This window comes from Trachinotus anak, unplaced genomic scaffold (genome assembly GCF_046630095.1).
Source record: "Trachinotus anak isolate AG129_WGS33_773 ecotype Australia unplaced genomic scaffold, CSIRO_AGI_Tana_v1 ptg000025l, whole genome shotgun sequence".
In the NCBI taxonomy this organism is placed as follows: domain Eukaryota; kingdom Metazoa; phylum Chordata; class Actinopteri; order Carangiformes; family Carangidae; genus Trachinotus; species Trachinotus anak.
In genome coordinates, this window is record NW_027273876.1 from 7,224,930 (window position 1) to 7,245,284 (window position 20,355).

At 42.6% G+C, this 20,355-nt stretch overlaps 2 protein-coding genes across 4 annotated transcripts in view; one reads left to right on the plus strand and one right to left on the minus strand.

Moving 5' to 3' along the window:
- LOC139608903 (inhibitory synaptic factor 2A) overlaps window positions 1–17,200 on the plus strand; it is a 31,262-nt gene extending 14,062 nt beyond the window's left edge. The window contains exons 3-4 of one of the 2 annotated variants that reach the window (XM_071463037.1): window positions 4,190–4,261; window positions 14,027–17,200. In XM_071463037.1, the coding sequence (XP_071319138.1) occupies window positions 4,190–4,261; window positions 14,027–14,210 (256 nt within the window). In that variant the 3' untranslated portion in view covers window positions 14,211–17,200. Of the gene's footprint in view, window positions 1–4,189; window positions 7,335–14,026 lie in introns of those variants that run through there. The other variant, XM_071463036.1, reaches the window with a different exon arrangement.
- dock1 (dedicator of cytokinesis 1) overlaps window positions 1–20,355 on the minus strand; it is a 176,465-nt gene that overhangs the window by 85,119 nt on the left and 70,991 nt on the right. The gene's annotated exons all lie outside the window — the stretch shown is intronic.

Consider the following 20,355-nt stretch of genomic DNA (forward strand, 5'->3'; position numbering starts at 1 on the left):
CACACACACACGTTGAGGTGAAAAAGGGAAGAAAAAAAAAGCTTTGACACTCTATTTGCTAATATCCCAATTATCTCTGTTGAAACAAACTGCAGAACCAAAATTTAAATCACTCAAAAAGACTTTTCAGCTAGAGACTGGCCATAATAATGATCCTTAAATTTTCCCTTTTATTTCACCACTATTCCCCTGATTTGAGTGACATCAGGAGGAAGACAACAAGTGTATGGAAAGAAAATGAGAAGGAGGATGGAGATGGTCCCTGAAGTCATTTTTACCACAGTCAATTCCTTTTTCAAAATGAATCATGGTGAAGAAACGAGTTAGAGTTGCAAAGCTTTAGCAAACTCAGCATCAGTGCAACTGAGGGCAAACCATCACCACACCGTAGTTGCTTAGTTCATCTTAAACTAAGGCAGGTTAATCCAAAAATGAACTAATGTAAACAGCTGAATCAGAATTGTAGGCTCTGTGTTTCAGTTGGGATGTTTCTAACGGAAATGTTCTGTTGTATTCATACTTGGCTTCTAAAGGAGCTGTTTGTAAGTTAAGCTCTTGCTACATAGCCAACATTAGCATTAACAGCTGTTTATTTACTAGTCTAGAAGAAACATTGTGAGTTCAGCATCAAACTTAACTCCTTTACTCACCAAGAGCTGCTTCCAGAGGTGGGAAGTAGCACCAATGTTAACTCTTCAGCTAAAATTAGCACGCTAACCAGCTAGCTCCGGCCCATCTCGTCACTTTCCGAGAGCGACTCACTGTAGCCTCCAATCTACCCTGAAGAAGTGGCGCTTCTCGGAGGGCGTATTATAACATCTTCTATTGTAAATGCAATGATGACCATAGGTCTTGTTAAGCTACAATCACCACCACCCGCTCCGGACCAGAAACCATGTTCAGCAGTGGAGAAAACTGACAAATAGCCCCCTTAAGTCTTTATGTAGAAAGATTTGTACCTTTGACATTTTATCAAAGATCAAGATATTTTCTAACATAGTTACTATAGTTTTTTTTAACTGATGATTCAACTGGGACAGTTTTATGCCAATCCAAGAACTGGAGCACAAATGTGAGTCTATGCAGAAAATGAATACGCCTTCCACACAAATCAGCAACTCCCTGTTTGCTGCTTGACGGTAACAGAGACAGTAAAAGAGGAAAACAGCTAGAAATCAAGCATGTGAAAGAAAATAAGTGAGTGCATCAAGAGGGGTGACGCTACATCTCCCTTGGTTATTCTGCTATTAGAACTTTCCGCATTATATGAGAAGCTCTTAGCTCTCCTTCCCAAGCTGCTGTGGAAAAAAAAGGAGTTTAGAGTACACTGGCTTGCTTAATGTCCCTACACACACACACACACACACACACACACACACACACACACACACACACACACACACACACCTCAACTACAACTCTGCCCTGGGCATACAACACAGTGTGAAGGGTGCAATGCAGCTCTTGAGCACACCATTGGTTGCATCCAACAGCACAAAGCTCAGGAATAATTTTGCTGTATCATCAGCCACTGTTGGCAGGCCAGATCCAATTAATCACACTCATGGGGACTTGTTGCTAGTCCGTCTATTAACACTGTGTATGTGTGGATGTTTTTATGCTTTTGGACTCCCACCCACTCAGTGACCTTTGGGAGAGCTCACCTGGTAGCACAAAGGCGGGAGGGTGTAAAAATATACTGTTAATGGCACTTTTGGCTTCGCTCTCCCCAGGGAGGCCTTGCCGAAATTAGCTCTGCTCTCTTATTTTCTCTTATCAACTCAGTGTGAGGGACGGGCGGGGAGGGACCAGAGATGGGGGAAGAAAGATCTAGACAGCATGGTACCGAGAGATAGAGAGGATAAGGGCTGAGTTGTTCAAAGGATGTGATCCAGTTGCCCGCGGACCACGCTTATCGATCTGCTCATCTGGGTGGAAAGTGAAGGTGGCTTTGACCTTCCCCACTGCACTGTCACGCCCTCTCAAGCTGCAAGCCCCTTAATGGCAATTAATCTGAGCTGCAACCTTCAAGTAAACTTCCTCATATCATTGCAGTCACCCTCTTCTTAGATTCTCCCCATTACCTCGTTCTGCTACAGCCTTAAATAACAATATTGATATTAACACCTCTAATATACCTGTCAGAGCATATAGCACAGAAAGGAGCAGATAAGTAGGGGAAATTTATGACAGCGGTTTAATTTTTATTGGTGCAGTACCTTATGGGCAGTGTGACAAGAGTCCCTGAGAAAGATCTGAAAAATGTCTCTGCTATTGCAAAGATGAAACTAAATGTGAAAGTCAAGGTGGCTTTTGTGAGAACATGCAGTTGAGAAACCCTGATTTATGACAGTGACAGTTTACGAGAGGGACGGAAAACAAACCAAAAAATATTTTCTCACTTAGCTCTAGTCGTGTCTAGCCACTAAAATTTCCGCCTCATATGTATAATTCAACAGCAACATCTGTCTGGAAAGAGTGACCCCCCATTGCTGTGGATAACACTGAGCGCAGACTTTTAGTTTTCAGACCAGAGACACTGTTTCTGGAGAGATGCGTTGCTGTTCATTCTTTTTAATGTAGTATTTCATTGCTGTGAACACCATAAATCAAATTACATTGAGCCCCGTCATAATGGGCTGAAGGCAGGTATCTAAAAACCTGGGAAAATAAAACCAAACCCTAACCCTAACCCTTCGTTGCCATTAAGTTTCTGCCATATCTACCAAGTTGATACTTGAAACATTGTTAAATTCATAGTAAGACCATAAAAGTCACAAAGTCAATAATCAAATACTTCATCAAATTAAAAACTTCTTTAGTAGGAGGGTGGCTGTGTTTAGCAGCTACTATGTGTGACTCCATATAACCAACTGACTGTGAAGGAGAGAGGCTGATGAAAGATGCTACCTGGATAAGTAACAGCTACAAAAGGCCTGACATCTGCTCTGGGTTTACAAGACTGTTTTCTGTTGATGCAGCAGTGCAGGTCATAACCATAAAACCCAACCAACAATGGGTTTCCATCTTGTCCATCTCATCGGTTAAGTGAGTCCACAGTGTGTCCATTGTAATATGTCATAAATTTCAAGGAGAAACACTTAGTGTCAATCAATATGCACATTCCCACATGCTAATCCAATAAGAAAGCCATTGAGCCCCTGAAGCATGTAACCTAATAGTTCCATTCATGGTCATCACCTGGTCTTTAGCTGCCCCCTGAGAAACAGGGATCTATAATAGGAGTTTGGTTCATGCCAATATTTTATCTCAGAGACAACCAATGATTGAACAATATAAGGACACACACAATGTAATATAAAAGGACATTGATGGGTCTGAATGTGAATTCAGTGAATCAATATCACAATGAAATTAAGATGGGCTGTCTGGGTAAAGCCAAGTGGCTGCTGTCCTAAACAAAACTGTCAGATTTTATCTGCTCACAGGACCCATTTAATGTCCAAATGATTCTTCCCCCCGGCAATAAATGGCTCATACTGGAGAAATGTTCATACTGTAGATAACTCTCGCTTTACTCTGCTGTCCTCTACAGAATGGATCAATCAGTTGTTGGATTTCTCCTGGTTTCTCTCATACCAACAAGGAGAAAACAAGTTAAAGCCCAAAGTCTATAGTTGCTGTTAAACTTTTGAGTCAATGTAATGATTAGTTGAGAAAATGTATTAATACATTTGATAATAAATCAATCATTAATAAAGTTTTATGCTAAAATGCTCTGGGTTTGTGCTGAGGCTCAGATAAAATAAGCAATTTGCATGTGTGTTTGGCATTTTTCTCACATTTCAGTAATCAATAATGAAAATAATCATTGGTTTTTTTAATTATTATTTCACGAGAACATCTGTCATTTAATTGCATGAAATTGCATGAAAATGTAACAATCCTGAATCAAGTCCTGGATGGAAACTACCTTTCACTGCAGCCCAGCAGCACTTCGCCGTATCTGACCTCCAATCGGTCAACCACAGCTAATGGCCGACACTGTGTGCTCTCTGCCCTGGCTGCCGGACACAGGCCACTCAGGAGGGCAGCGTGACTCCTCGTCACCCTCATTTACTTCGGTCCTACTAACGAGGGATGACAAACAAGATGAGAAAGGAAGGTGTGAGGGAGCAGCTTAACAAGTCCTATAATTACTCATTCACGACTCTTATCTTCCCCGCAGACTCTCCTATCGAACCGGACAGGACACAGCCAACTGTGACACATGCCGGAACAGCGCATGCATTATTTACAGGTTAGTGGCCATTACTCTTCAAAGACATGATGATCCGAATGTGCCCTATTCTTTCTCCTTGAGGGAAAAAGGACAGGTGGAAAGGTGGCGGAGGGCAGCAGGGCATAGGGATGCAGGTCTAATGTGGACGCTGTTAATGAGCACTTGGGTGACGTGTGACATTTACACATCACATTCTCTGAATCTATACGTCTATTGTCACTTCACATCCCTTTCTTCGCTGAAGGCTGCTTAGCGGGTGTAGCCTTAGCTAGAAATAGAGACAAAAGAGTACATGGTTGAAAACTAAGGAGGATATATAACTGTGGCATGAGAGAGAACAGGGCAGCGAAAGGTGAAATTAATTACCATCCAGACATCATGAAATATCATCACTGTGTGCTGTTGCCAAGCCAACTGGGCCTCTACTACACTTTCAAATTCAGTTCAATTTATTTGACAACCAGTACAGACGTGAGTCCAGAGTCATTACTCTGCCAGGGTACATACTTATCTCCTTAAGAAGGTATATGTGCATGTAAATATTTTGCTGCCTAGTCCTTACATATATGTCACTGTTATAGTTTGAGAAATAAAACATTTAGATAAAAGTCTAGATAAAAGTCAGAAGATCACTGACGTCATAAGAATTTATCCTAATCAGGCTTGGTAGTTGTCATCACAGAGGCACTAAGGGGAAAGTCGTTAGCCAAGAACGTCTGTATACAAAGTGGTGATAGTGGTGAACCGACAGACAGACCAACCACACAGCCATGTCTATTAATACATAGGTGGATTAACAGAAGGAACCATTAGTTATGGCCCTAATGTGAAGCAGTGTGGGGTCAGCTCACAGTTCATAGTCGTGGCCCTGACCTGTGACAGAGCCTTGCAGGTCCTGACACCTCAGTCAGACTTCCTCTTTGATACACAGCGAGACTGACAGTCCACAGGCCCCATGAGGGCTCTATGCTCCCAGTTAGAACTGCATGTCACAGCCTGAATCTGCATGTGTGCATGTGTCTGGCTGTTTTTTTGTTTGGTGCTTAAAACAAGTTTGAGTCCAACACTCAAAAAAGAACAGGAAGAGGAGAAACATGGGAAAGAACAGAGATTTAAAGAGTAGGAGGGTAAGAAGCGATCAGTGAAACTGTTTTCAGTGGACACTGCTGCTCCACTCAGTCGGCATTCCGCCTCTGAAGAGCAATTTAAATCATTTTCTATCTGCTGCTCTCAATAACCGATAGGCCTCTGGACAAACTTCAATAGGCTCCTGAAAATGAAGGAGCGGGGCACAGCTCTGTTCCCTCTGATGTTTTGAGCTGAGGAAGGTGCATCGCGTTGTAAAAGCAGAGCATGTTAAAATCGCGGCAGGTCCCCCCGCATAGCCGCGGGACGGACAACAAGAGCAGTGGGGTTTACAACAATTCAGTGTCAGCAAGATGAAGTGAGGGGAGCTGCATTATTGTGGTGTGAAGGACACTGGAAGGGCATGAAATGGCTAAGAGGCAATAGGTTGGATACAGGGTTAAAGGATGGATGAAATAGGACAGACTGCTGAGACGGGATCTCGTCCAGTATCATAAATTAGTCAGCACCCTGTTTCATGCTAACTATGTGTGATTTGGACCTGGGGAAGAGAAGGCCCTGCTCCCTCTGGCCTACCTTTCCTCCATCTCCACTCTGCCTGCCTGAGTAAAGACCAACTGTGCTTACCCTACTGTGCAAGCCTCTGCAAGACTCCAGAGACATTCACTAACCGTCCCTCTGGATCTGCAGGCACCAGCTACAGCCTGATAGTACATTTAAAATTTAAAAATATGAGCATTTCCATTCTCTTTTCTCTCTCAAGATATTCTTGGCAGCTCGGAGTGTACCTATACTGATCACTGGCGTGTAGGGAAAGGTGTTTCATTTATATACCTTCATGACCTGAAATCCCAATGAGGGTTTAAAATATGCAAAATGCAGGCTGCAATAAAAGCTATGATTAAGTGTGCCCATTTGAATATGAGCCAATTATAAGGACGTGTCAGCAAGTGGTCCAACATATCTGTCTTATCTACATTTCTCTAACCTGAAACTGACAAAGTCACAGACAAAGTCATTCCACATTCGTCCCCCTTGACTTAGTGTGTGTTGATCGTGAACACACAATGGCAGCTGCCTCCAAACAGGCGCTATATTAAAATCAAAACTCCACATTTGGCTTCCTAGATCTGCCACAATCGATTGCAACGCGTCGTCTGCAGGAGGAAGAGCAGAAAAGCAGAAACTCAATACGAAATGAAACGCTAATTTTTGTCAAACCTTCCCGGCACATGGCAGGGTTTCAACTCGACAAAGGGCAGAAATTTCTAAGTGAGATGTTTTGAAATCTGTTAAATTGACCCGAGTTCCCCTTTAAGAGCCTTGCTTGGCATGGTAAATTGTGTTGATTGGACACAGAATCAAATATAGCAGTTGTATTCACAGAGGCAGGAGGATTAAATGGCAATCTAATTACTTAGATCTCCATGAAAACAACCTCTCTGGAGGTGGAGGAACACAGGATACGAAGCGGAGCCATGGAGGAACACACAGTGTACGTGGGGAGAATAGCTGTCTATAATACCTATTAGGAATTTTTTTTTCTTCTGAGTTTGTTGGCGTCTTTGTGCCAGGGCCAAACCCCTAACTCTTGTGTTTATGATGAAGCTGGTCTCGTGGCCGGAGCGGACATATGGCTCCATAAATCATTTTAACGTGGCCCAGTAAGGAGCCAGCCGTGCACTCTTCAGCATAATCAATTTGTCCAGGAGTATATGGCATCATCTCAGAACCCATCCTTAGCATAACAACAGCGCCAGATCAATAAGGTGCTGTAGTCTATGGGAATGGACTTCAAACAGAATACACAAGCTGTTGTAGTCTGGTCCTACTTTCCTCATTTTGAACCATCTTAAACAAGGCCTGACTCTCTTTCATCCTCCCTCAACTTTCTCCCTCTATCTCGCCGTTTCTCCAGAATATCTTCTCTCTCCCCAACAGCGAACGGTGTGCGTTCAGATGAACTGGGGGATTCAATGCTTAATACGGCGCGCATGACATTGAAACAGAACAGGAGAGAGAAGGATGAAAAGATTATTGCAATTCATTCCATCTTGCCAGGTGATGTAATATCTGTTACTGTGGAAGGTGGACGGAGGGGAGGGACAGCCAGAGAATAAGCATGAGAGATGAACGCAGGGAGATGGCTGGATAGGAAGGAAATGAGAAGCAGGATGGCGCAGAAAAGTGGATTTTGAAAATGCATCCCACTTATATCGAGACCACAGGGACTGAGCCGGGATGCGTCTTGACGCAGAAAAAAAACCCTGTAATCTCATTTTCCTCACACTGCGTTTATGTGGGCTAATGTGCTGATCAAACAGGGAGATAGATTTAAGTAGTTGTGATTAAGGAGGTTGATTGTGGACGCCCAACATCCGTGGGTACTCTTGTTCACAATGGACCACAGTTATTTCCCATCGGGTCAGTTTTGTCACTAGCTTAGCGATTAATTCAAAAATGGAGAAGAGCAGCTGATCATTAACCTAGCTATGTGGTGGTAAAACAGTCTTTGAATAACACTGTGCAGCGCAAATAGATAATAAAAAAAATCAACAAGGGAATGGGTATTTAAAAGGAGGAAAAATCTCCCATCTATTGTGCAAGGCTATGAAAATCAATTAAGCGTTGCTAAAGGCTGAAGAGCTGATTACATTATAACATATGGAAATTAGTGAGCAGCAAGGCTGTCCTACTGCACGACTCTGCTGGGGGATGATATCTCTTTTTTTTTTTTTCTTTTTTATGGAAGCATAATGATGTTTTCCAACATGGTGGCGAGCTGGTTACCATAGCTACAAGAGTGATCCTCGGGTAGGACAGACATTGTGAGGGGACAGTGAGGACAGTCAGGAAGATAAGGAAACAAAGAGGGAGGCAGGGTGAGAATGTGAAACAGGAAAGACAGAGAGAGAGAGAAAGAGAGGATGAAGGAGACAAGGAGCGATAAAGACTCACAGATGTTTATAGTGGAGTGAAGGGCAGGTGAGAGGTGTGTATTGCAACGCTTTGAAGGAAGGAAGGTTAGGCATGGTACGGGGAATTTTTTCTTGTATGTGCACCTTTTTTTTGGGAGAGCAGGAACATAACAGGAAAGGAAGTGGGAGTGAGTGAGAGAGAGAGACATAGCGAGACTGAGAACAAGTGGGGGAGAGAGGTTAAAGACTGACAAGGTCCAAAGTGCCTTCTTCAATTTGTTCCGATCCAACAACCCACTCAGGGGAGTGGCAGCGTGGGGACAGGAAAATGCCAACAACGCTTCATTTTTTTGCTTTCAGCAAAAAAAAAAAAAAAAGAAAAAGAAAAGAAAAATCAAAACGTGGAGTGACGCAGCAGGACCCATGACAGTTTCATAAGGAGATGCTGATAACTGGGCCGGGTAGAGACTAATAAATCTTTCATTAAAAGGCCTTTTGAATACGTTTCAAAGATGACATGATTATCTCTTCACTCTGCCTTTTTTTTTTTTTTTTCCAAATGAAGTTATGCAGATTTTTTTTTTCTTCGCAGTGACATTTAAGTTTCCTTTCTTTACTGTTCCCAAACCACAGGCCAGTTCACCTCTACTTTGTCTGATTCTCCTGGGTAGCAAATTCAATTCAAGAGCAGATTCAGCCTCAAAGCAACACAGGCTAAGATCAACAGCGAACAGGATGTTGTGTTCAGAGCAGCGTGAATCTATAGGTTGTTCAATAATATATGCTGGAAATCTTGTGTGTGTGTGTGTGTGTGTGTGTGTGTGTGTGTGTGTGTGTGTGTGTGTGAGGTTTTTGTCTGACTACAATACAGCTATAACGCTTTACTAAGCCCGGAAAAAGCTCTGTGATAAAGCACTAATACAGGTAGCATTTGAGCTTGAAAGGGCACTGAGATGATTGCAGCTGAGTTTACAGCATCACCTGACATCACATACACACTACCAAGTGGGATAAATGGTGTAAACTGTGCATAAACATGTGTTATGTAAGGAATACAAACATATGTAACAGAGGTTTTACTTCATCCAGACAATGAGATGTTTCTGCACGTGAGCTCAGGAAGTGTCAACTTTTATCTTTTGGAAATCATGTCATGACATTTATATTTGACAGGACAGTGAGGCGTGAAATCTGACAGGAAACATGGCGGAGAGCGAGGGGTTGACACGCAACAAAGGTCAGGGGCCACAGATTCAAACTCCCAAATTTTCCCAGTGTTGCTTGATCCGTTCACTCCAGACTGAGCTCACAGGTTAATCCCCGCCAAGATCTCCTCAAGATCTGCATCTGCAGCCGAAGCCGAACACGTCACCGCCTCAGAATTGTACCAGACGCATCATTAACAGAGACTGTCGTCATCAGAAAACACTTAAAATAACACGTTCATGTTTTCCTGACAAGCGACATTGAGCAGCCTCTTGCAGTTGTGCAGCTAATGGCTGTCCTCTCTCAACAGCAGAGAGCGGAGAGGGGTGATGTTGTTGTTCTGACAAAAAAATAAACAGAAAGGATTGTCGGCGCAGAGGGGTGTGTCCCAGCTTTCAGCGACGGCGTCTCTTAACCATGACTGTGATATTTCTTTAACCTGAAATCAGCAGTCTTGGGGAGCACTTATGCATATGTGGAAAAGGTTGTGCAAAGCTTTCTGTTTCATTGAGCTCTGCTGGTTTTGCTGCATTGATTTTTGTTTACTATCAATTGTGAGTGCAACAATGCTACAGGAGAGGGTTTGATACGAGTCTGACAAGTGGCCTTATGGGTAATTTCAGATGGCGCTGACAGCAGCCATCAGTAGTCAACATGGTGGACATAAACAAAGCTGCGTTTCCTTCTTCACCTTTCTTTATTTGGTCACCTTTATATGATACTTGATATGACACTTTCAAGTATGTCTGGCATTAAGAAGAGCTGAACTTCAGGTTGAGAGGGATACAAGTGCACATCAATATCTACTGCAGGCTAGATCACTGAGTAATAAGTGAGAGAGAGATAAGGAAATGGAAATGTATAGTAAGCCTATAGTTACTGGAGAAGCACTCGCACAAACCCAGAGGCAAGAGCTGAATAAAGCAAAGGCTGCGGCACAAGTTCTGTCAACTTAACTGCACTGATAATGTTTCCTGTACTCTCAGAGCATAAATTGAAAATAGGTCTAATGAGTGAAGCAATAAAAATAATAGTTTTTTTCATCTGGTTAAATGGCTGTGTGTCCAAGCAGGACAATGACCTGTGACAATGGACGAACAACAACAGTCTCTGCAGTATTAGAGGCTTATAGTGAAGAGCAGGGAAAATCCTATCCCTGTTATCGCACATCTGCGTGTGTGTGTCATTTCTGACACAAAATGACACAGCATTAAACTACAGCACCTCCTTAAAAAGATACCCCAAAATGGTAGAGTGATATGTGTCCTTACACAGTATAAACTGAAGGTTGTTTTTTTTGTTTTTTTTTTAACAAAAGATTAAAAAGACACAATGAAATTATCAGCGCACTGCTTCACCAATGACATTGCTGCACATTCATTACAAACACAGACACTGATCACAGGATCCTTTGATGCTGTCTTACTACACTTATTAGAGCTGCAAGTGCCTGTTCATTTTGCAGCCCATGAATTTTGTTTAATATGCAAGCTTGAGTTGGAGTTCGGAAGACATCGTGATCCTATTATACATCATGAGCCTTTGGGCCGTGTTCGCACATGTACGTCAGCTCACCTGAGGTCTGACCAAAGGAAAAACAAACAAACAAAAAAAAATCTGAAACTGGTATCAAGGTGCTTTTATAGAACATAGCAAGACAAATTAAATCAACAGAAAATAAAAAGGAATGAGTAAATGTAAGAGTAAAACGGATAATAAAATCCAAAAGAGACTGGATGAAACAGCTGGGATAAATTATAAAAGATAAGATAAAGGCGTGTTTATAACAGAAGGTTTCTCTAGGGAATTCAAAATCGACTTAGCAAACTGTTTAAGGGCCAACTCTGACTGTCGCAGCTCGATCATCCTTCGAAAGAAGGCGGCTTTTCAGGTAATATGTAATATGGTCTCTTTTCCTGGCACCTGCTAAAATTCTGGCTGCTGAATTTTGGACCAGTTTTATGCCAGAGAAACACTGAGTGGTCTGAGTAAAGAGAGCTGCACCAGTCGAGGTGAAATGACAATAAAGAATGAATTATTGTACCTTTACTCAGTCTTCAAAGCAGATTTTTCATTTTGGAGAATTCACTGAGCTGAACAAGACACCTCAGGACAAATCGCTTAGCCCGAGCATTAAAGACATTTTGTGTGTGGGGCTTAACATTTGGTTCAAGGCCGGCAGGTTTTCCATTGACTTGGGGCAAACCCAACAAAACAAATGATTCATCGTTTCCTTTTAAGTGTAGTTTAGGTCCAAATATATGAAGAAATCTTGTTGATCATAAATGAAGATGTGAGGTGTCTGGTATCGTATTTATTGATCATTTCACTGAGCTACAGCACCACGTGACCCCTCCCTGTCCTGCAGCCCAGATGTGTTCAGTTGTTTCGAGTTCATTTACATTGCACCTCTACACACGTGCAGCTGTCTCCACATGCAGACAAACACACACAACCTCTGACTGGCCTTGCACAAACTCAAGTAGATTGAAACCAGTGTAATTAACAGCCGGTGATTTATTGTTAATAGGTGCAGTGTTCTTGGCTCCATGTAAAGGCCTGAGTCAAACAAATGCAAAGTGCTGAGTGTCTGGTTCAGCACCCAACATCCACTTGAGTCACTTTCAGACACCCACTTTTACATCTGTTCTGGTCCAATCAATGCCAATGCCATCAACGTACCTAATAAAAACTGTTGAATTTTACTGCGACACCCAATTTGAGACTGTCCCAGCTTCTGGAAGAGGATTATTTGGCTGTGCTTTGAGATGCAACAGACAGAATAATCTGCATCTACAGCTCACCTGGCATACTAATCACCATCAACATCCAGTGGTGTGCAATGGGATTCTATTCAACGTAGATTTAAAAAAAAAAAAAAAAAAGTAGTCTCTCAGTATAAATATCTCAAAAAAAGATGTCTTATTGTTGCAACAGGCGAACATTAGAGAAGCCTGGTGTTTCAATCAGAGCAGGCAGCCGACTGCGTGGCTCATCTTGACACTGCATTATCTCTCACCGTGGTAAACAACAGCGCGCAACCAGACAAACCGCAGCATTCATGATATGGATCCAGTTGCCATTACGCAAGTCTGACGGTCAGAGTGTCCACCCGCCCGACTCAGACTGGTGGCTGGAGGAGGCTTTAGCAGATTAAAGCCCCCTCTACACTTAACCACAGTTGAGGCTGTAATCTGAGTTTCTCTCAGCAGCACCTCATAGTCAGATGTGCGTGGGCGTGGGATTACAATGATGGCTGGTCCAGATAAATCCCCAGGCACCCCAGGGAAATGTGGAGTACACCGAGAAAGAAAAGACACACTCTCTCTCTGTCTCTCTCTCTCTGTGCATGTGTGTGTGACAGCACACCAACCAACGGGGTCTTAAAAACTGAGGTCCCCACACTTACAGACAGCTCGGTTTTATGGTCCAGGTTACAACTGGGTTAAGGTTAGGCTTTTAGTTGCAATGTTTAGGGTTAGGTTAAAATGCATGTGCATGTTTGTGTCTGCATAAAGCTCCCACAGATTTAACCATTCTGCATCCCTGTTACCTTGTGCTGATGTTGTAATGTTGCGCAGGGATCTAAGCATCACGATATAAACTGAAATTCTGAAGGGCTCACATCAATGCCCCTGCTCTGATCTCAGTTTTAGCAAAGCAAATGATCTTCGCTTCAACACCTCCTCCAGTGACCGAGTGCTCATCACTAGGAAAAATACTAATGGGCTTCCCTCTCGCTGTATGAATCACGATGATAATCCAAACAACAAAAATGACAGAGGCAGTCAATTTGGGCCACCAGATGTGATCAAAAACACTCTTAATTTGGAGATTTTTTTACTGGGAAATAAGGATGAAGTATGCAAGGAATCTAGGTCACCTTGCCAGGCTGAGCAGTGCTGTGGCAGATGCCTGTGTTGGGGTCAAGTGAGCACAGGCCACAACGTGGATACTTAATATGGTTAGAGGGGAAATGTGGCAGTCAAAACATGTCAAGATTAAAAGAAGCGTGAAGGGGAAAGAAACCTGAGCGGTTGAAGGAAGAATATACATGGTGGGATGCATCACATGAAAACCAGTATTCAAATAATGGCCGGGGTTGCATCTTATCCAAAGTAAAGGCTACTTCAGAATAAAAACTAGGTAAAAAAAATTATAAGGGGGGTAAAAAAGTGGGAGCTGAACTATATGACTTGTTCAAAACAGTAACATAGTCAACACACCCACCATTGTTTATATATCATGCTGTGTATATAAGAGAAATACTGTTATAACTCACTGATTCATTCATTCTGATCAATTCTGCAAATGTTTCACAATAAAAGATAAAAGTCTAGATTATTATTTGCTTGGTGGGCTTTAATGTGATTAATATGCAAATAGTGCAGCAACAGCAAATTAACAGTGTGGAGAAAAATAAGGTTTTATATATAATATATATTTAATATATAATAGTATTTGTTATTTAGTCTGTATCATAACAGCACATGGATGAGGTGGTGTTAATACCCTACATGCAGCAGTTAGCTGGTGTCTGAACTGATTTTCTGACTCTGTCTCTTTGAGGTAGTGTGGAGCTGGACTTCAAGCAGCAGGAGGACAAGCTGCAGCCACTGATGAAGAGGCTTTGCCCTACAGAGGATGCCCATTTCGCCCCCCTGCCTTACCCCCAGGAGGCCTTCACCTCCACCCCAAAACGCAAGTCCAAAGCTGACTCCAAGAAGCATGCTCGCTGGAAACTTTGGTTCCTGTGAAAAACTGAGGACTCTCTCATCCCCTGCTCCCGGAACAAAGGATTTATGGGTCCGTCTGGTCGTCCATGTTTGTTTGGTTTATCCATCATCTTCTGTTTTGTCGCATCTCCTTGGCTTTTTGTAAACCTAGTGACCATTATTAATGGAGAGCTCCACTACTGGATACTGAACCCCTTCTCAGAGACAGCAGGATGTGTGATGGGACACAAGTGTGGATTCCATGGAAAAATTCAAAATGTCATGCTTACCAAAAATGGATTCAGAGTTATTTTGAACTTCTTTCTTCAAACAGGGTGTGAAATTACACCAGGGCAACATATTTGGAGATCAGCAAGGTGAGAAGACAAATTTGATTTCCCTCTGTCTATTTGCATATATTTTTCTAGCAGACGTCCACGGGGTCCCTATTCTATGATACCGGTTCAGTGACCGTCACATTTCTATTCACCAGTTGGGACTTTGTCTTTCTTCCCAGCCTCCAGGAGAGGCTGCCAGTTCAACCACAATGTTCTGGGGTCTACATCAACAGCATAAGCACAATTAACACTGTTCAGGATACATTTTCTCCAGAATAATTAAAATGAACTATTTTGAGTATTAACTCACACATGTAGATCACCTACTAACTATGGCAGATTAAAGACTTTCATAATATCCACAGAAGAGACCTAAAGGACAAAGAGGTCAGAGATGTTTATTGGAATTCTATGATCAACTTTCTATCCATCGCTAAAATGTCTCCTCGAATCAACTGACTTTGAAGTAAAGAATGAATAAATAACACTTATTTTCTTAATAACGTTTGCAAAGTTAGACGTCAATGTACTTTTTTCTATATAAATATATATCTATATACATTCACTCTAAGGTTTAGTGGAATATATTTATTTGAGCTGCGGTGAAGGGGGCTGTGCATTTGAAAAACTACAGTGCATAGGAGGTAAAAAAAAAAAAAAAGTTCTGATTCTTAATTCCCTTTCATACATCAAACCTAGTACTTAATAACTTCACAGTGCATATGGTCAATGAAACCCAATACCCTAAAGAGAAGAGGGAATCCATACAGTCAGACTTCATCACTGTAGAGTTCTGGCTCAACACACAGAAAAAAAACAAGATCCTTTATTGTTCCAGTCATGAAACCAGTCAGCATAATAAATAATGTTGGTTCTTAGCACATGTGAGGGTTAGAAGAAGATAGCTGTGATTGTATTGCTTCAGTATCCTGCATCAGCTACTACGATAGCTACTGAAACCAAGCCAGAGAGACTGAATGTGCCACTTCTGATCACAACCAGGGCTTCTACAGTGCAGGGTGGCAGGCGTGTAGCCTTGCATGCTTTTTACAACCTCCAGATTTTGCAGGATATTTTCTAGCTTTTCAAGAAACACTTTTTAAAGAGAATGACAGGAAGTTTTTTCTCTTCTTTACCCCCCCCCCCCTTCTTTTTTTTAATTACTCGCGCTTGCTCATCGCTTCCCATCTATTTGACTGTAAAGTAAAAAATTCATGTAGTAACTCCACACAGGGTTCAAAGACTTTGTACAGCCGAAGTAATAGTTGCATTAATATATATGAATATATATTGTATAGCATAAAATAGGGCTAAAACCATTTTAATGAGTGGGAGAGCAGCCAATATCTGAGAGAAAACATAAAGTTCAAGGCGCCTGCAGGAGCAGAAAACTGAAGTCACTCTCAAAGCCAAAAGCACTGCCCCAAAAGACAAGAAAAGTGGCCAAAGTGGTTTCAAGGGCATGAAAGAAATCTTAATCTACTGTCACAACAATACCTGGCAAACTGCTAGATATCACTGGTTTGACCTTCACAAGCTCCAACATGCTGCTTTCTGTTGGCTACATGTGATTCATTCCTCCACTCTTGTACACGCCAGGTCGGTTTCTTTCAGTAGTGATACTGTAGCATCAAGAGAGAACTAGATGTTTATCTGTACCTTAAAAGAAGTGCAATTGATTTATTATGTACAATACTGTGTATTTTATACTGTCTTTTTTTTAAAAAAAGAAAAAAATAAAGATATTTAATATGCAAAATATGAAAAATAAAAACAAGACATCCACAGAGCTCTCAAAGCATGACGCAGACTGAGTATCATTTGCAGAGCTGTTGCAGTTATTTTCATGAGGCAAGAGTCAATTAAAGGGTTGGTTCCCCCAGAATACAAAAAAATATGTTATCTCACTTACCTCTGATGGTAAAGTCGGACTAGTCATTAGCAAGTCGTTTACATTTTATTCACTCAGGTATGTGAAATTTTCACTATTTCACTATTATAATGCTGATGTTGTTCTTGAAGAATTTAAAGTTATTTTTAAAATTGCTGAGAGCACCTTGCTTTTGCAACCAAAAATCACAGAGACAAATATCTCAAACCCAGGGCAAAAAAAACAAAACTATCTGCTTTTCTAACTGCTAGAGGTAAGAGAGGGAATATGTCTTTTGTAATTTTCGGTGAACCAACCTGATTTAGGATTTCACTTAGGTCACACGGTTTGAAAATTCTGTATGCAAAACAATCAACTCCATACATTTAAGTGATGCAAAGCAGGAGATAAGGTTGAAAATACATATGAAATCAGCCCTGCATCTCTTTGATGTGGTAGAGTGGCACAACACGGGAGCAGAATACAAGCGGGGGATAAGCAGCACAGGGCTTCTATTGCACAGAGTCAACCTGGCTTAGAACCTGCTTCTGATGCAAAGCTTACACTCACAGCACAGTTCTTGCCCTTACCATTCTTACTTTAATGCCGCCTCGGGACCTTCGGGCATGTCTGTGTGTTGGTGTGTGTAAATGCATCTGCCTAATGTTTGAGCACACCACCAATAAGATGACACCATGAGGTTAACTGGGGACAAAGCTCTGAGTAAATGCCCCAGAGATGCAGAGTCACCCCCACACAGATGCATGAAGCTCCAGGAACCAGTGTTGCTCGAGGGCAATGCTGCTGCCCCTCCCCTCCCTGCCCCTCCCTTCCCCTCCACTCTCCTCTCCTCTAACCCATAGCGGGGCCATCTCCACAGGGCTACCCGCCGGTGGATGTTTACAGCACACTACTGAGGTTACAAACAAGATGTCCAGTGCAGCTTCACCTCTCACACTCTTACTGCAGTCCACTGTGGTTTGAAGGTGATGACCATCAACATGCGAGTCCTGGTGGTTGTCACGCCGTGTTGACAGTGAGCGCACGTCTGACACCTCGCAGTTGTCGCAGGGTCAATAAACCCAAGAGGACGCTTGGTCAAAGTTTCAGCACGGGAAAGGAGAGGAGAGGGGAGGTGCATGAATTGAGTGATAAGTGTTTTTGAGGCATTATGATGCAGTGCCATATCTCACTATGCTTCTTTTCTGTAAGAGCTCTGCAGCAGTCTGGCCAGCAGGGAAGAGAGAGAGAGAGAGAGAGAAAGAGGGAGGGAGAAAAGACAAGACAGAAAGAGAAAAGCAAGGAAATACTAAGAGAAATATTTGAACAGAAACTGATATAAAGAGAGACAGGTAAAGATGGTGAGGATGCTGATCTGATTAGATGCCACTGAGATGGCTGTGTTGCAGTGGACTGTATTCGGTCAGTGAGTGCATGCAGCAAAGGAAAAAACGCTCTAGCTGCTATAGCTGGTCAGCCCTATACTGTCAATCAATAGCACAGAGTCCTTCCACTGCAGCTCTCCACTCCATTCCTTTGGCTCACTGCAGGAATATCAGCAGGATGACAGATCCCCACAAACTCTTGTCGGTTAGTCCTCAAAGCTGTCATCATTAAAGTAAAGCTAGCTGTCAAGCAGTCCACCCAGTTTCTCATCAGATGTGTCCTAATGTTAATTCCGACATTTAGGTGTTTGCTGACGATATGTAACTAAATATGCAAAGGTCAGTGTGGCAAACAAAACAGAGTAAGAAAAATGTAAAAGGTTTGTTTCGTTGCTTTGGTTGGATTTTTCCAGCTGCTGCTTCCTCCCCATGTTTATCTGAAGGGCTAATTCAAGGGCATAAAGGTAGAAGTTGGTAAATTTCAGCAGGGACAGCCAAAAATGTTTTTGCTACTCTCCCAATGTAAATGTATTCACAAGGACTCATCTCAACCTGTGTGAGGGTGGACATGAATATAAATACACAGCCTGCTGGGATGTCCAACGATGCAATTGTGTGGCGATGCTGTGTCGAAGTCGCTAACAGGCGTAGCGCTGCGCTGACAACATACAACAAAACTGACGCCCCCGAGCCATCACCGTGATCATTCTCATCAACATTCTGCGTCCACCGGCGCCAGGAGAGAGGAAAGAAGGAACAATTGAAGGAGAGCATATAAGAGAGAGAGGCGGGAGGCAGAGTAGAACGTTAATGCATAAATCTAAATGTAAGAGGCTGCCACTCAGAAGAACAAGGTCGGTGGTTGGCTGCAGTGATGTGTGAGCAGCGGCGCGCAATCTGCCTGCAGAGTATGCAGCAGTACCCAGAGGCGCCAACAACAGCCCTCTGATTAGAAAGCTACGACTCTTCCAGCAGCAATAAGTGGGTCTCATCGCTGTTAAAAATTAACACCAAATCTTATTGATCATTAAATAATGATTTGGGGATCTGCTTCAAATGCAGCTTCTGTCTCAGGTGCTGTAATATGTATGGTGTTTGAGTTAAAAAGCCACGAGTGCTTTCAAAAGCACAAGGCTTTGATGTGACCTCTAACTCCCACTGTGTAAAAGGACATTGCACACTGATGCTAAATATTATGCAGGTACTTAGAAATGTCAAGGCGGGGGGGGGGGGGCTGAAATGGATGCACTTAGTATAATACAGCAGAGAGGAGACCTGCGTCATGGGTGTTGATAGCCTCTTAGACAAAGTGGCAGGCAAGTTCCACATCTGAAACACACGAGCAAAAGGACCCCCGCTGCAGTGAAGAATAACAGGGGGGGAAAAAAACAGGAGGTGGAGGGTGTGAGCCGCAAAGGTAGCTGATCCAAGTTCTAACAACATATCTGAAAGAGTATGACCTCTTGTACAAATGTATTTATAAACTTTCTGACCATGAGGCAGGCTGGACGACGCAGAGTTTTTATTACTGGAGTCCTAGAGTCCCTCCAGGAAGATCACTGGGAGGAAAGGGGCAGCAGGGAGGCCTCAGCTCAACTAACAGTTTCATTAGTCTTACATTATAGAGCATATTACAGAGTGATGCATGCTGGCGATCTGCTACAGCTTGGTGCATTGCTGGAATACCTTCAGACAGAGCAGCTACAGAATCCACAATCCCTTTACTGCAACTAAGCAAGAAAGGAAGCATGTGAGGTGGAAAGAGAACGAAGAGGAGAGTAAGAGAGGACACAGGGGACAAAGGATGAGTGCTGCGAAAGTATTATGGCACTATGACATAACACACACACACGCATGCATGCACGCATGCACGCATGCACGCACGCACGCGCACACACACACACACACACACACACACACACACAAAAACAAACACAAGATGATTAGTGTGTGATAACTCTGGGTACTGTTGGCTTTATTAAATCACCCTCTGCTAGTGTGGCTCAGTGACTGGTAATAAAAGCAGATAAGCCTCCATTTAAACAGGTGATGCCGTTTCCTGCTGCTCCCCAGATGGAGAGGGTGCCGTGCTCACACTCTCACACACACAGGCTTGCTTCACTATCCCCGTGGGGAACACTCATTGACATGATGCATTCTCTAGCCCCTTACTCTAACCTCATCCATCACAACTGAATGCCTAACCCCTAAACCCTCAAATCGAGTCTGAACCCTCAAAGAGCAGCCTCTACCCATGGGGACCTAAATTTCTGTCCCATTATTGTGTATTCAATCCCACCAGGATATAAAAATATGCCCATACTCCCATTACGGATACACCCAAATATAATAAATAACCCAAGACGGGAGGAGAACGGATGCTATGCCAACCAGTAAGTGTCAATATCATCACTCAGTATCATACGACTCTCCTTCATTTTCCTACACAAACTTGAAATGCAGAGAAAATGTCTCTCTCATCACTTATCTGAATTTAAGTGGGCTGTAAAAATACCTTAGTACCCTCTGAGGAATCTCCTGCATCATAAAAACTTACGTAAAATCTACATACCACTTTGGGAAAGTGGTCTCAG